The sequence below is a fragment of the Hyalella azteca genome, unplaced genomic scaffold (genome assembly GCF_000764305.2).
Source record: "Hyalella azteca isolate HAZT.00-mixed unplaced genomic scaffold, Hazt_2.0.2 contig4675, whole genome shotgun sequence".
Taxonomy (NCBI): domain Eukaryota; kingdom Metazoa; phylum Arthropoda; class Malacostraca; order Amphipoda; family Hyalellidae; genus Hyalella; species Hyalella azteca.
In genome coordinates this window covers 722,809-738,134 of record NW_025934886.1, presented here as the reverse complement: position 1 = coordinate 738,134, position 15,326 = coordinate 722,809, and the positions used below count along the sequence as shown (strand labels likewise).

The following is a 15,326-nucleotide window of genomic DNA, read 5'->3' as shown; positions in this document are numbered from 1 at the left end:
ATAATCCGTCATAAATTAATGAAGGTTGTCAGATTCATGCTTAGCTTGAAAACTTTCGTCATCACTTCAGTCATCGAGCTAAATTAGTGCCCAAGATAAAGAATTAGAAGACATAATCTCTTCTCAGGTTTTATTATTATTAATGCACAAGTTTTACATTTCAAAACAAGAGCGATATCATACACGTCAGGTTTGGTGGTTTATCTTATAACATTACACATCTGTACAACATAGTAGCCAAAATTAGTTCAAATCGCTTTGTCGAAAATAAAGTGCCCTTTTTATTCGTGCTGAATTATTATAACTCACTTCATACAAGGTTATCGTACTGCCAACATTGGACTTAAAAAGAGCCCGCATTGAGAGATAGCAAAATCTGAATTGTGGTAGGAAAATAAATTGCGCTACAAAAGTGATAAATAGTTGACCAACTGCAGGAAGTAGAAGCAGTTAACGGGCAGCGGCGCTTAAAGATAAAGGGAGGGGGACTGCAACAGAAATGAAGAACACAGAATAAAGTAGTAAAAGATAAAAACTGCAGTTGAAAGATGGACAGGAAGAGTGATGGAGACGACAGGAATGGTGGACTGTAACTCCAAAGTAGAGCTAGACAAGAGGAGGCACACATGTATAACATATAAAGCTGTAGTTTACACAAGTCAGGCAAGAGAGAATACCAAGAAGTCATTGTACTGAATCTTACAACGGACACTCCGGACCAGGAGTTACGAACTTGCGTTCGTCTTCTAGAAACACGCACCACAGTTCATCTCAACACCAACTTATAAGATACGCAGAAATGCAACATTATTTCAAGACATAGAAACGAAATAACATTACTTCATAGTGTTGAATTTGAACATTTCATCGAACAATACATATACGCACTTGGCTTTAAACAATAATGTAGTTTAGTGATTGTTGGAGTTTCAACAATGAATTATGTACGAAAATGAGATTAGTTATTTACAAAAAATGATATCGTGAATGACTAATGATGGATGTTAATCACACTTCGAAATCATATATCATACCTCAGCACTTTAACGCACTACAAGCTTGTACTAAAATATTGTAAGATAAATAACACATTTAATTTTCATTAAACCCGCTCAAGCGAACACAAAAAAACTGATATGAAATGTTCGTGAACTGGAAGCAAATTTTACAGTTCCCTTCAGGTTCCTGCAGCAAAACTTCATTTATAAGAACATTCAGTATGGAAGCAAAACAACCTAACTATTTTTTGCACACAATAAAAATATATAAAAGAAAGAAGGTAACAATGATAAAAATAGGGAGGGAAGAAATGTTGCGTTAATTATCCAATAAATGTAAAGGCCAATGCATGATGAGGTAGTGACAATGATAAACCTGCAAGATGCCACGTCAGACTGGATGACGTGTTGCAGCGATCACCAAAGTTTAAGCATTTGCCTTTGGTAACAAAAGGAGTAACCTGGATAATGAGAACAGTATCCTGGATAATGAGAAGAGTATCCTGGTAACAAGAGGAGTAACCTGGATAATGAGAAGAGTATCCTGGTAACAAGAGTAACGCATGACATCGAAGATATAAAAATTTAAAAGGGTTGAAAATTTTGCTGACAGAACTATCACGACAACAGATTTACGTCATTGCTAGAACCAGGTACGAAGTTACCTATCATATGTATTAAGTTACATCAAGGAGATGTAGATGGTGAATCAAATATAATAAATCGTGTATCATGAAAATGAATTAAGAGACAAAGAGAACCGAGTTAAGATGAAAAATTTACAAAACGCACATATAAGTAAAATGAAACGTTCTCCATCAACATCACTGGAATGATGCAAATATATATACTTTTATCTTACTATCTGGAAGGGCAGACGCGATCAGATAACAGTATAAAATGCTAGATGCACATGTCTTCGCTCCCTTTCGAAAGTTCACTCAACATGAACCAATGAACGAATCCACACGTCAGGTCACATCCTAAACCCTGCCATCTTATCAGATCTTCTAGTGGCGGAATATCTTATGGCGCCGCCACTCGCCGATGCTGTGAGTGGCCGCCTCTGTGAGCGGCCGCCTCTGTGAGCGACCGCCTCCTTGAGTGGCCGCCTCTGTGAGTAACCACCTCACTGCGCTGCCTGCTGATCAACAGGCAGTGTTCGGTACTTCTTGATGCGCCGCCACTCGCCTGTGTTGTAGTTCATCTGGAAATGCGTCTCTGCCAGCATGTTGATGGAAGTTCCTCCGGGCTGGTTTACAGTCTCCTCCCCTGCGCATACAAATTCACATCTCAACAAGGATGTTACACCAGCAAACGGGTTCTGTAAATTAATAGCTCCTATATTTTTCATTCTTAGTCAGGCTGTAAATAATTTGTAAAAATCAAACCAGTGTTTTGGTTCTGCAACACCAAATCCGGGCGTCAAACTTCAACTCGAAATCTGAGCGTTAAACTTCGACATTAATAATGCAGCACGAAGAATGTGCCCATCTCAACGTAACGAGAAGAAATGCAAACATGCCCGTTTATGAAAACCAAGATCGGATCCATTTGGAAGAAACAATGTTTCAAGTCGAATTCCTTTCTAACCACCAACATGCAACAGAATAAACACGTGGTATTGTATAGAGTAATAATAAAATTTTGTACATCACGTATATAAACTCTTTACAAGTATCCAATTTATTTTATCGACAAGAAATTAATTTTAACTTTCTCTGATATAGTCAATTTTGTTTCATAACCTCATAAAGTCACCCCGGTTCTAGCTGTACACCGTCAGAACTATGAAGACACTTCAAGTTACGTGTCACAGTGAAGTGCTACAACTGAATGTAACCTAAATGTAAGTCACAGCTATTACTGCTATTTTCTATAGACAAAACTGCAGGGGAACAGGATAAAAGTTGTTCAAAAACACGAAGAAGACAAAGCGCTTTTCTTTAGGCTGATGCGCGGTAAAATCGATTACCTATTCAACAACAGCGAGGCTTTTCTCATCTACATGGGATGAGAAAAGTGAAGTGCTTGTTCTATGAGCAGTAAATCAGGCAACCTGCATGTTCGCGTAAAAAATGAGAAAAATCAATAGAAAAAAATATGTAAAAAAGTAACGCAGTGAAAGGTACTAGATACTCTATTATGAATACACAAATTTGACAAAATCATCAAGTTTACTGACAAAACCTCACTACTCAGCAAATACATGTTACTACAACGAGCTTAATGTCTGTACTCCCTGCAAATGACTATACCTAGAGAGAGTTTAGAGTACATTTTCCCTTCAAGTAACTATACAGTTCAAGAGCTTGAGATTTTTTCGCTGCTAGTGACAGTACCTTCAGAGAGTTTGATGGTGACGATGTTGCCAAGATGAGGGCAAGGGTTGTCCCGAGATCCCGCCATGAAGCCGAGGATGAGGGCCTTCTCAGGGCGCGTCACTTTGTTGCTCGTGCGGAACATTTCCTGTGCCTCCAACATCTGCTCTTTCTGCTCAACCGAAAGTGAGAGTGAACAACCAGCATGTTTAAAAAAGAATGCATGGTACGGTACAACAACTTGTAATAGAAGGTGAGGGATGTTATAAGAACGTGGTTGAAATAAAATGTGTGGTCGAGTTACATTTTATTTTTAGCACATTGCATGACGAACATATTAGGTACATACAGCTTCTCTAAATTTGTCGGTCGGTAAAAGTGAAAAAAATAACTATTAAGGTTTAATGCTCTTAATAACGATTATTTGCATTTATTTCATTAAACTCATATATTGTAAAGTAACTATATGGTAACAGCAATGAAATATTTTCTGCACACAGCCTAAGCAGGCTGTGTGAGATTTCTTTAATTTTAATTTTGTGAGATTTCTTTAATTTCTGTGTGAGAAATTTATTTAACTGACCGTTAAAGTGAGGTTTCTCTTCTGTTGCTGCTGCTGCTGAGCGGGGAGCACCTGCACCTGCTGCTGCACTGAGGTAGCAGACACAGCAGTAGCGGCAGGCTGTAGCACAGTTGCTGGTGCCTGCTGCTGGGTGCTTAATGCTATTACCTGCCATACAAACACACAGTTACCCAGTGTCACGATACTTGCCAGCATACAAGAATTAACTTTTTAATTTAATTGACGGATGACAGGAAAGACGAAGTTAAACACTCCCACGTAATACGCCAGTACACACGAATAACTCTCTTACATGAATGATAGAATAACAACCATCGCCAAGTTTGATAAATAAATAAAATATAGTAAGAGATAATTACAGCATATTCAAAGCCATAAAACATAGTTTGATGTAAAATATTTTAATTAGGAAGCTGCAAGACAGTAAAGCAGCCATGACCTGCTTCATGATCTTGGTGACTGATTAACACGTTGACTACGATTGCTTCATCTTGTCAATTATTTCATTTTTTGTACTGTTTTTAAACAGGGTTGCCAGACGGTTATTTTTTCCGGATAAATTCCGTGATTTAGTTTTTCTCAATTGCGTTGGCCGGCTAAAATTTATGATAGGGGTACTTCCAAATTAAATTTTAAATACTGGACTAACCTACAAATAAACTAGTATATATTGGGTTATCGGCCTTTTTTGTTCTCGGATTTGGCCGATTTTTGGCAACCTGAATTATGCACCACTTCGTCCTGGAGAAATACATTTCGTGGTAGGTACGCATATGTACCACTTCGGAGTCAACGTATTAATGAGGCTCGAGTGATAACTTTGTTTTTGAGTGATTAAAACCACTATAAATATTAAAATAAGCACATGAATGTGACCAGGGGTTTTAAAAAGTATAAAATATTCGTAGCTTACAATTATTTCTACACAATTGAACGTTTATGAACTGAAAATGTCACAACTGACCATTACTCCGTCAGTGAAAAGCCATGACATCATCTGTGATGAATATTGTACTAAATAAAATTGAATGAAGAATATAACGATGTCAGGTCAGACTAGCGATCATAACTCATGGTTTAAGCTTTAAGGAGATTTAATGATAATCTTTCTATTAACTTCTATCAGTAACTCAAAAGTTAGGAATTTCAGGATTTTGACTAATTCGTTGTGAAATTAGATCTAATGATAACCTTACAAGGAATCTTTGAGAGTGAAGCTAGATGATTGTTATTCATATTGTTCTACTACGATATTATCGAGCCATCAGGTTCAATCAGAAGTTTGAGAGAGTATAGCATACTGAAGGAACTAAGAAAAAGTTTGCAACTGAGCACGCAGGCAGGAATCGAGGCAACGAACCTGTTGCTGGGACACGCCACCGTCACCGGCCGCCGTGCTGAGGGCGTACAGAACTTCTGGCTGCACCGGCTGCACAGTCAACATTATCATCGTCAACAAGAGAACATCATAATTTTGTGTATCATAACCATTGTTATTTTTGCGATCAAGCATGAACGCCTTTGGTGCACATCAGCAGTTAGTACTGGTGCAATGTAATAAAATTTTCAGAAAAAATTTAGCATAAAAACTTGATGCATTAGAGAAAGAAGAGTTAGAGTCACACCACTTTGAGCATTATAAAAAATTAAACAGTTCATATCATGGGAGATGATCTCCCATGATCTCATGGGAGATTGATTGGTCATCAATGGGAGTTCACAAATTCTATACTACTTATGATGTGGGCCTATTGCAGTCTTTACCATTCGCTTGGCTTAATAGTTTTAATTTCAAGTTAATGATCGAATTAAAGGACCACAAACTTAATTGCAACAGAATACAATTTGATACTATGAATAATATATAAGTCCATTGATAAACATCTTATTATACTAGCAATAAATAAGATGAATACACACCTGAAGAGTTGCATACTGAGGCTGAGAGTTATCGCTGAGCTGCTGAGGTTCTGAGTAGGTTTGCTGGGCAGCTGCCGGTAATGTTCTATACACAAGCGTCTGTCCAGTAGCACTTTGTTGTAATATTGTGCCTTGAGAGCCAGGAGTAACTAAAATACGCGGTTCTCCTCCTGCTGGAGAAGGGCTTGCCAATATAATACGTGGCTCCCCGCCCGTCCCAGCGGGCGCCATAATAATTCGCGGTTCTCCACCAGAAGGCGTCACCAGGACGCGCTGTTCTGTGGTGACGCCGGTGCTGGGGTTGGTGAGGAGGATACGCTGCTCTCCTGCTCCAACTCCTGCATTTGCTGGGGTTATTATTATCCGCTGGTCTCCACTTAGCACTATTCTTTGCTCGCCTGCTCCAGCACCTGCAGTGCATTAATGCGAGAATTTAGTACACATTAAATTGATAACATTCATCAACATAGACTTAAAACGGTTATACATGAATCATATTAAACCAAACAATAGGGTCAGTGTGGTACGGTACGTAGCTCATCCATCTCCATCACGTGACCATTTAACAGTTTGGTCATACCTCCAATTCACCCATCATCCCCTCACATTTGATGCGTGGGAATGGTGTGCCATACATCCAGTCCACCCATCATTCCCTCACACATATGAGTATAATTGACCTGGTGCGTCGGTGAGGATGAATCTCTGTTCCCCTCCACCCGGCGTCTGTGTGACGATGATGCGCTGGTGTGTGCCCAGCCCAGGCAAGTTTACGACCCCCTGCTGCTGTGGCTGCGGGGGACTTGATGCTGTACAACTCTGGATACTTTGTCGGGATATGATGGTGCCGGCTGGTAGCTGCACACTTCCTCCAACTGCAAAAACCAATGTCGTTTGAAGAACATACCAGACATTTTTTTCAAAACGATTGAAAAGCGTTTTCTTAAAAAACTACACGAGATTCTTGTAATGCAGATTAAATAAAGAGGGTTCAATATACGAAACGATTCATTTTAAGAACATACAGACCATTTTTCTGGTAAAAATAGAAAATGTTTTCCTAATGAACAGCAAGAGATTCTTGCAATTCGTATTAAACAAAGTAGTAAGAAATACATACCGACTTTGATAGCTAACCTTGTAAAGCAGCAGCAGTAGCGACAGCATTGGAGAGAATGGGGGTGGCCTGGGGGGCAGGAGGTCCCCCAGGGGTTGGGGGTTGGGAGGGGGTAAGGCCAGCTGCATAGTCAGGAGTAGCAACATCATCCTGTACCTCAGCTACCGGTTCTAAAGGCGTCAATTTCTGCATGTCAGAAGCATCTGTTGAGTTGTCGAGCGCATCTGTGGAAGACTCTTGTTGCTGCTGTTGCTGTTGTTGTGCTGCAGCAGCTTGAGCAGCTGCATTCGCAGCAGCAGCTTCTTGTTGTTGCTGCAGTTTCTGTTGTTTTGCTTCTGCTTCTGCTGCTTTATTTTCAGCAGCTTCTTGCAATTTTCTTCTTTTCTTTGCCTGAAAACCAAATAATATCATGAAGTTTTCATTGATATGTAAAGTGCAGACATTCATAGAATTTAAAATTCAGAGAATTCAACATCGCAGGAATTGTAACAATGAAACGCATCTCTAGCCTTAAGTAATTTAGTTCATGCTTTGGTCTTCGGTACGAGCCAAGACATCAATAAATCTCTTAAATCAATAACAATAAATTAAAAAAAAATTGAGAACAAAAGAGGGTGATGTTCTTGCTTTCACATAAAGAGCCTTAATGTTCAAGATTTAATTCTTTACAAAATCATTCATTATTTGAATCATCGCGCACTTGTTTCTTGATCAATCCTCAGCATCAGGCTGCAGAATTGAGGGAGCTAAGTTGTAGTGATAAAAGCTAAGAGATATCTACCAAAACGGGTTTAATTATTAATTTACTTTAATTAAATACAAGGAATTGCAGTAATACAATGAATGTAAAAATGACGATAGGGAGTGTCATCAAATTGTTGTCATATTTAAGATCAAAGCAATTCCATTCCAAGTTGATAAAATTATAAATTGGAACACACTGCACTTCAAACTAAATTTGGCATCAAAATTGATATTATAGTAACCCAAGTTACACAAATACATCACTATAACATGCCATTTGATCAAGAATATAGCCTGTAACGTTGAAACTTTCTCGTCTCTCCAAACAAACTCATCTCAAGGTTTTGGCTGCATTTTGCTAAGATAAGAAACAGTCAAAGTCGCAAAGATAGGCTAGACTGTGAAACTTGGTATCCTTATTTCAAAAGTATTGGCATCAAAACGCAAATTTGTCCACATTCTGACCAGTGATCAAAAAATTGTTCCACGATTATTGGCATGATAACCAACCACTGGTAATCTTGACAAAGAATAACAATGACATTTCTGAGTACATCCGCTTCGATTCCTTGAGAGGACATATTCACTATGATTGTTGAGATGAAGCATTCACCTGCTGGGCGGCAATGGGGCTTTCGTTGATGTCAAGCAGCTTTATGCCGCCGTCTTTCCTGCGCGCTGTGAGAGGAGGGCGTGACGGCCTCGCCGAGAGTGGCGTCAGAGAAGAGTTCCTCATCATGCCAGGACCTGACAGGCTCCGTGGGATGCCACGCATTGGAACTTTGAAAAAAATATTACTTTAAATAAGCTAGCAATTACAAATATTGACCATGCATAGGAACTTTTAGAAATTATATTATACAAATAAGACATTATTAGCACATATTTTGATTGAATGTTTATTGTTCAGGTACCTATATCAGTGTCATTTACCAATGCTGAAGCAATGTTAGTTATGTTGTCTTGTGCAAACTCTATGGTCAATAATATGAATCCTTTAAATGGGAAATATTTCAGCTATCTAGATGGAAGCTAAGCCTTAATTGGAACATTAAATAATATGCGTTTAAAAATTACTTTTTAAAGACAACACTTCTAAAGAATCCAGTGTCTCAGATGTTACACACATACAATGAATTTCTAATTCTATTTTCAAATATTAAAAAAATTAAATTTTTTAGTTTATAAAATTAATAAAATCTTCAAAATTCTTCATTCTGTCAATTGATTCATGCATTTCTCCAACTTTACTCAAGTGTGCAAAATTTCAGATCGATTGGATAGGTACAATATAATTGCGTTAAATATTGATTATAAGATTCATAGACAAAATAATTTATGCAGTTATTTTTTTATTACTAAAACTTTTTTTTCAATTTTTAAAATTGCTGGTATGTATTTTGTCAATTAATTCATGCATTTCTCTAACTAAACACAAGTGTGCAAAATTTCAGATCAATTGGAGAGGTAGAAGTGTGTTAAATATTGATTATAAGATTTGTAGTGTTAAATTTCGATTATAAGACAGAAACAACAAGAAGTGAAGTTAAAGAGAAGTTTTGTAAAATAGCTTTAAAGCTCACAAAAATCCGCCAAGAAAATCAAAGTCATGGTGCTGTATGTTGGATACCGTACGGTAGCATTTATATACTGATGTGAATTAGCACATTAGGCATCCTCCATACTCTACTTCCACCTAAACCTTCATAACTGACTAAAAGTTCATGCATTTCCATAATTACTGCTCATATAAATTGCATTTTCCTAGCATTATCTTCAGGCTCAAGGCAATAAAATCAGATATTACAGATCAAAAAATATTCATGTTGTATCCAAAAAGTTAACCAAATAATAGGAATTTTGTTAGACACAGATATAGTTTGATTTGAAACTATAACAAATGGAGGCAAGTGGCTCTAAATTAGAGAAATATCCAACATTGCCAAAAAAGATTAAATTATAAGAGCACTCCAAGTTTAACATAAAAAATATTTTTAAAGCTTACTTGAGTCATTATTGCGCGGCATTCCCCTGGACCTGACAGGTACAGTTGGAAGTTGACTTTTCTTGATATTAGCTTGAGCATCACTAGAGCGCGTCACCAGCTCTGCTCTCAGGGCAGCAGCTTTAGGTTTCCGCTTCAAGTTGAAGTGTTTCATCATGACAGGCTGCAACAAATTCCATTTTATAAACCACTTATCAACAATATGCTTGCATGAATCACCCACTGAAGAAGTGATTTCATAAAAAATCCAAAAATCACAGGAAATCATATATTTATATAATAAATTATGCCCAGCTCAATAATGTTGACATGCTCACACTTATAAACATTGCCTCGCAATGAATATGCAATGAAAGCAACTAAATCCATTACAATTGGGATTATGCAAATTATTGCTTGCACTAAGACATGCAGAATGACAAACTTGCTGAGGAGCTGCCACAAGAAAGGCACTTCTGTTGAGGTAGCTGCACTCCATGGGCAGTAAGCCAACTTCATTGTGCTTCTTAACAACTCTTCGTAGTTCACTTGCAAGATCTTGGACAATACGCTGATTGTCTCCTTGCTCCCTGCTCCATTAACTTTTTTAGTGCAATGAACATTATACTTGTAACAACAACAATCAAAATAAAGAAAAATATATTTTTTCAATTTAATATCCTGATAGAATTTAAGGAAAATTTTACTGACATCAAGTCCATGGACATGAAAAGAACAGAAATTTCACAAGCCTTTTCAAGAATAAAACATAATCGGTAAACCCTCATCATAAATCAGTAACAGAATTTAACAAAATTATTTAAAGCCTCTTTTGAGAACCTCCCAAAGTTATGGATGTATACCATCATATTGTTATCTCTACTTGTCTACTATTTGGTATCTCGGGTACTTGTCTAATGTAATGACAGTGGGTCATTCTATACTAATCATTAAAGCAATGATGTTATTTGAAAAACAATACATCTGGCCAGTCAGAAGCATGTTAGCCAGCTTGTAGTTTATGGAATAATAACCAATAACAAGAGTAATCTTAATAAGTATAAGCATGTGGTGATATTGAGTTGCAGAAAGTACTATATAAATGAAAAAATCTATAATCAAGCATAGAAAATTTATAGAGGATTATGCTGCTTCATTGTTGTGGTTAATTTGGAGATAAGGCTCAAAGGTAATGATTTAAATAATCTGATACAGTTGATTGCATATGATATATTTGAATTTCTGGTATTGATTAATAAATTGGCTAATTATTACCACTTAAAAGTTACAGGGATGTGGTTGCTCTTTGCAAATAAGCAAGTATTATGGACCGTGAATAAGCCTTTCCAAAACCTGCAAATAGCTGATACAACAGATGTTACAGCTCAGGCATGTTATTAAAGCTCAGGCCATATAGACAAAATGTAATTGCAGGCAGTCTTAGCACTAACATATCAAACTAGACTCAGTACAAATGGGTTCATTAACAAAATTTAATGATAAAAATTCTGCAAAATGCTCACCTGATATCTAAGTTTAATGCACCAAGGCTTGGATAAGTTTTGATTATTTCTGCAATCATTGCAACCCAGGAATCGCTGTCAACAATTGCCACTTCAATAATTTCTTCCAGCTCAGCTCGCCACTGCAAATGAAATTCCATGAGTATAGGAAATTCAAGGAAAATCAACAGCTAAGAAAACAAAAATTAGCAAATACATTTTGTACATTTCTTTTAAAAATCTGATCTATGAATGCCTAGCTTCAAGCAAAATTAAGTTTCTACATATAACATACGTGTATTTTTCAAATTAACTTCAAAATGGTAAAATGAGCATCAAATGGTAAAAAATGAGCATCATAGGAATGAAAGTAAAACTGTCATTCATATATACATCACAAATTGAATGACAGTGAATGGATTTGATAGGTATTTTATTAATCCTGTTATATATAAGAACGGAAATAACACCTCTATTTCAGAATGATAATAGAAATGTCCCTACTATTTCAGAAACCATTCTTGAATACACTTGCAAAAACTAAAGTTCTGTAATCAATGGAGTCTTTGAAATGACAAAATTATTCAATTCAAAATTTTTAGCTATATGAGTGAGATTGTCAATCATCATAGGAGCTGTAAGAAAAAATTTGTTTTTGATGTAAAAGATTTTTAAATTAAAAGAAATGCAATACTTGAATTTCGGAAATACGATGCTAAAATTAATGTTCGTATTAGAATTCAATAGACATTACACTTTCAGAATTAATTAGAAAAAGTTTGTACTGTACCTATTTACAATTTATAATTTTACAAATTGCATAACGCAATGCACAAATTCAAGATCACCTATGAGTATGAATTTAAACCTCATGACTGGAGAAGATTTCAAAATTTATTGTACTATCACGGAAGTGTGATATAAGCTTTTTGTCCTTTTGATGAACAAAGTTTATTTAGGTTCTATTGGTCGTAATGGTAGAACAATGCAACATATTAGCGGCCAACGATCGGTTCGCCATCGGTTGGTTATTTCCAACGATCGGTTGGGTTGCGGGTTGACGTTCGGCTCTTGATAATGTTGATTAATGGTGTACAAATATTGCGGTAGATACATCGTCCAAGAGTTTCAATGCAAGGATTTTTATTTAAAGGATAATAAATCGATTTGCAGTTGTTTAATCACTCTTATAGATATAAATAAACATCATTTAATTTATTTCAAAAGCATTGCATAAATGAGCATTAGAATATTTCCTATGAATAAACCAAGTCAAAATAACAAAATAATTTGTTTGAATTTTAGATTTTTGCAAAAATGGTTCAAACCACTAAAAGAAACAACATAATTCATCATTATCTTGCACTATATCAGTGGTTCCTAAGGTGGGCGATATCGCCCCCCTAGGGGCGGTGGCAAGATTTTGGGGGGTGGTAAGGAAGAAGAGGGCGATAGTCCAAAGTCAGAAGTTCAAACGTTTGTTTAACGATTTGTACACAACACATGCAGCACATGACTCCCAGCGATGGTTTTTTCACCCAGATCTGTTTTTAGCACATTTTTTCATTTATGGAAAAAATGCACTATTGTGCTCGCCATGTCCGTCTGTCTGTCCGTCCGTCCGTGACCTCAAGTTTTTGTTGATGAGAAAATGCGCTCTGTCACTCACTGCAGTGAGTACTGAGTTATATTTTTTTAACTTCTCCTGGGTTTACGTCTTGCACAAATTAACAGCCGGACTCACGGCCGGTTCATGGCCAATTTTCAAATTCAATGTTCAAGGAATATCTCTCAAACTAATGAACTTTACTCTATGAAACTTGGTACCTACACATATTCATTAGGGCCTAACGATAATGTTTTGCTTGTGAAAATTGTTTGAATTTGCAATCATTTGTTTTTGCCATTGTTATATGGCAGGGTGGCCAAGTGGTTACATTTCAGAGCACCAAGATTGGCGCAGAGAGGTGCGGGTTTGATCCCAGCTCTGTGCGCCAGTTTCTGGTCAGAATCGGCAAGGAGGCCGGGCAGTTAAGGATGGTAGAATTTGAATCAGTGAGTTGTGAGTTTGAGACCTCAACAAGGTGTGGATGTTCTGCAATGTAAGGAATCGACGACAGGCCTACGGCCTAATAAACGCTGAAACCGCTATTATTATTATTAATAAGGGCCAAATTTCACAGTGATCAAGTTATTTCTTCCAAACTACTGAACAGATTTGAACTAAATTTTGAATTTACAGTCCTAACTACCAAACGGTAAAGTTTAGCTCGTGAAAATTTTTCGATCATGCCTTTGTTCACAAGTTTTTAAATTTCACCTTCATTCATGATTTAAACAGCAATACGTGCTTAAATTCGCAGTCATCAAGAAATTTTTTCTAAACTTCTGAACAAAACTTAGTATTTTAATACTTAACCTCAGCAACGGTGATGTTTACAATTTTTTCGTTTTGCCTTTGTTTGTGAGTTATGCGGCTATACGTATAAGGCTCTTGGTTAAACCGGCCAGTAGAAAAGCCAGTCGTTCCTCCAATATCTGTATAACTTGCGAACAAAAGCAAAATAAAAAAATTATCACAAGCTAAACATCACCGTTGAGAGGTTAAGTAAATATTTATATACAAACTTTCCTTGAAATCTGTTCTGTAATTTAGAAGAAATTTCTTGATCGCTGCAAATTTTAGTGACATATTACCAGGGAATACGGGCCAAATATAAGGAAGTGTGAAATCAAGAATGACTGCGAAATGAAAAAAAAAAAAAAACTCGCAAACGAAGGTAAAATTGAACAAAATTTTATAAGCTAAAAAATCATCGTTTGGTAGTTAGGAATGTATATTCAAAATTTCATTCAAAACAGTTCAATAGTTTGGAAGAAATTATTTGATCACTGCAAATTTTGGCCTATTTTGCAATGTACGCATAACTCATGAATGAAGGTAAAATAAAAAAAAATTACAGGCTACACATCACTGTTAGACTCTGATGAATACATGTTCCAAGTTTCATAGAGCTGCGTTCATTAGTTTGGGAGATATTACTTGATAATTTAATTTGGAGATTGGTTGTGAGATCAGCCACAAGTCCAGCCATAAATTTGCCTGAGACGTTCTAGGTTTCTAGTGCTGAAACAGTTGCTGTAGTGCTGAAACAGCTGAAAAACATATTGGTTCACCAAATGGGTTTTATTTGTGAAATACACATTTGTGTTTAACCTTTATCTTTTAAAATTGCAGCATACTAAATTTCAAGAAAGAGGCATATGTCTGTAGGGGGCGCTAGCAATTCACTACGGGGCCAAAGGGAGCACCAAGCCTGAAAAAGTTTGGGAACCACTGCACTAAATATACAAATGATAGTTGATTAGTCAGACTCGGTTACCTTCACCAATGATCATCCTGCTAGATTATCATGCACCGGGAGGCTGGAGTGAACTATGAACATGAAGCTGTTACAGTTGCACGCTTGCTCTCGTGATGTGTAGTTCTGCTTGCCTAAATTGCGTGTTTAGTGTGCAGCATGGAAAACTCTGCTTTGCAGCATAGTTTTAATTACTTTATGAAGTTTAGTTCATTGCAGTCAACTTAAGAGACTAATCTTCAGCTAACTAATACTTTTTATAAGTTTAATTTTAATTGTTGAGCGAAAGGTGCAGGCATGCAAGTTCCAAGTGATTACTTTATAAAAACTGAGCAGGTTAGACTGTTAGCATATGTATTTCAAGTCTTTAAAAAGTTCATTTTTGCCTCAAATAACGATTTTGGGTTGAAAAGGTGGTCTTGGTGGATCAAAATAATATATGAACCTTCAAAATTAGAATTCCATCCTGCTTTACAGTCTGGTGCCACTATGCATCCAGCGTACTGGAAACCTTACTGTGTGGGCTTGGAGTCTTTCAGATTTGCAATAACTTTGAAGTAGGGGTAAACGCGGCATATTCCGACACTTAGGAATCCTTTAAGTATACTTGTATTTGCTGATTTCAAGTGGTAAATAAATTAATAGATGATTAAGTTAAGCGACGGTTTTAAACACATAAAAACTATTCCAACACAGCTTGGAATTAGAGACACACAGCTTGTTCCGAGCTGTGTCCAAAAATTAAAATTTTCTTAATTAAAAGATTAACAGCTCTTAATTAAAAGCTTAATCAAA

The 15,326-nt window shown here is 36.6% G+C and overlaps 1 protein-coding gene across 1 annotated transcript; it reads right to left on the bottom strand.

Annotated features, from left to right (window-relative positions):
- Positions 1-123: 123 nt before the first annotated feature.
- Positions 124-11,688, bottom strand: LOC108673783 (negative elongation factor A). Its single transcript, XM_018161652.2, has 12 exons — positions 11,674-11,688; positions 11,191-11,312; positions 10,113-10,257; positions 9,689-9,851; positions 8,297-8,463; positions 6,960-7,329; positions 6,503-6,697; positions 5,823-6,232; positions 5,263-5,331; positions 3,903-4,049; positions 3,341-3,491; positions 124-2,270 (listed from the first exon to the last, which is right to left on the bottom strand). The coding sequence occupies exons 1-12, from the start codon at positions 11,686-11,688 to the stop codon at positions 2,128-2,130; spliced, it is 2,097 nt and encodes a 698-aa protein (XP_018017141.1). The 3' UTR covers positions 124-2,127.
- Positions 11,689-15,326: the final 3,638 nt, after the last annotated feature.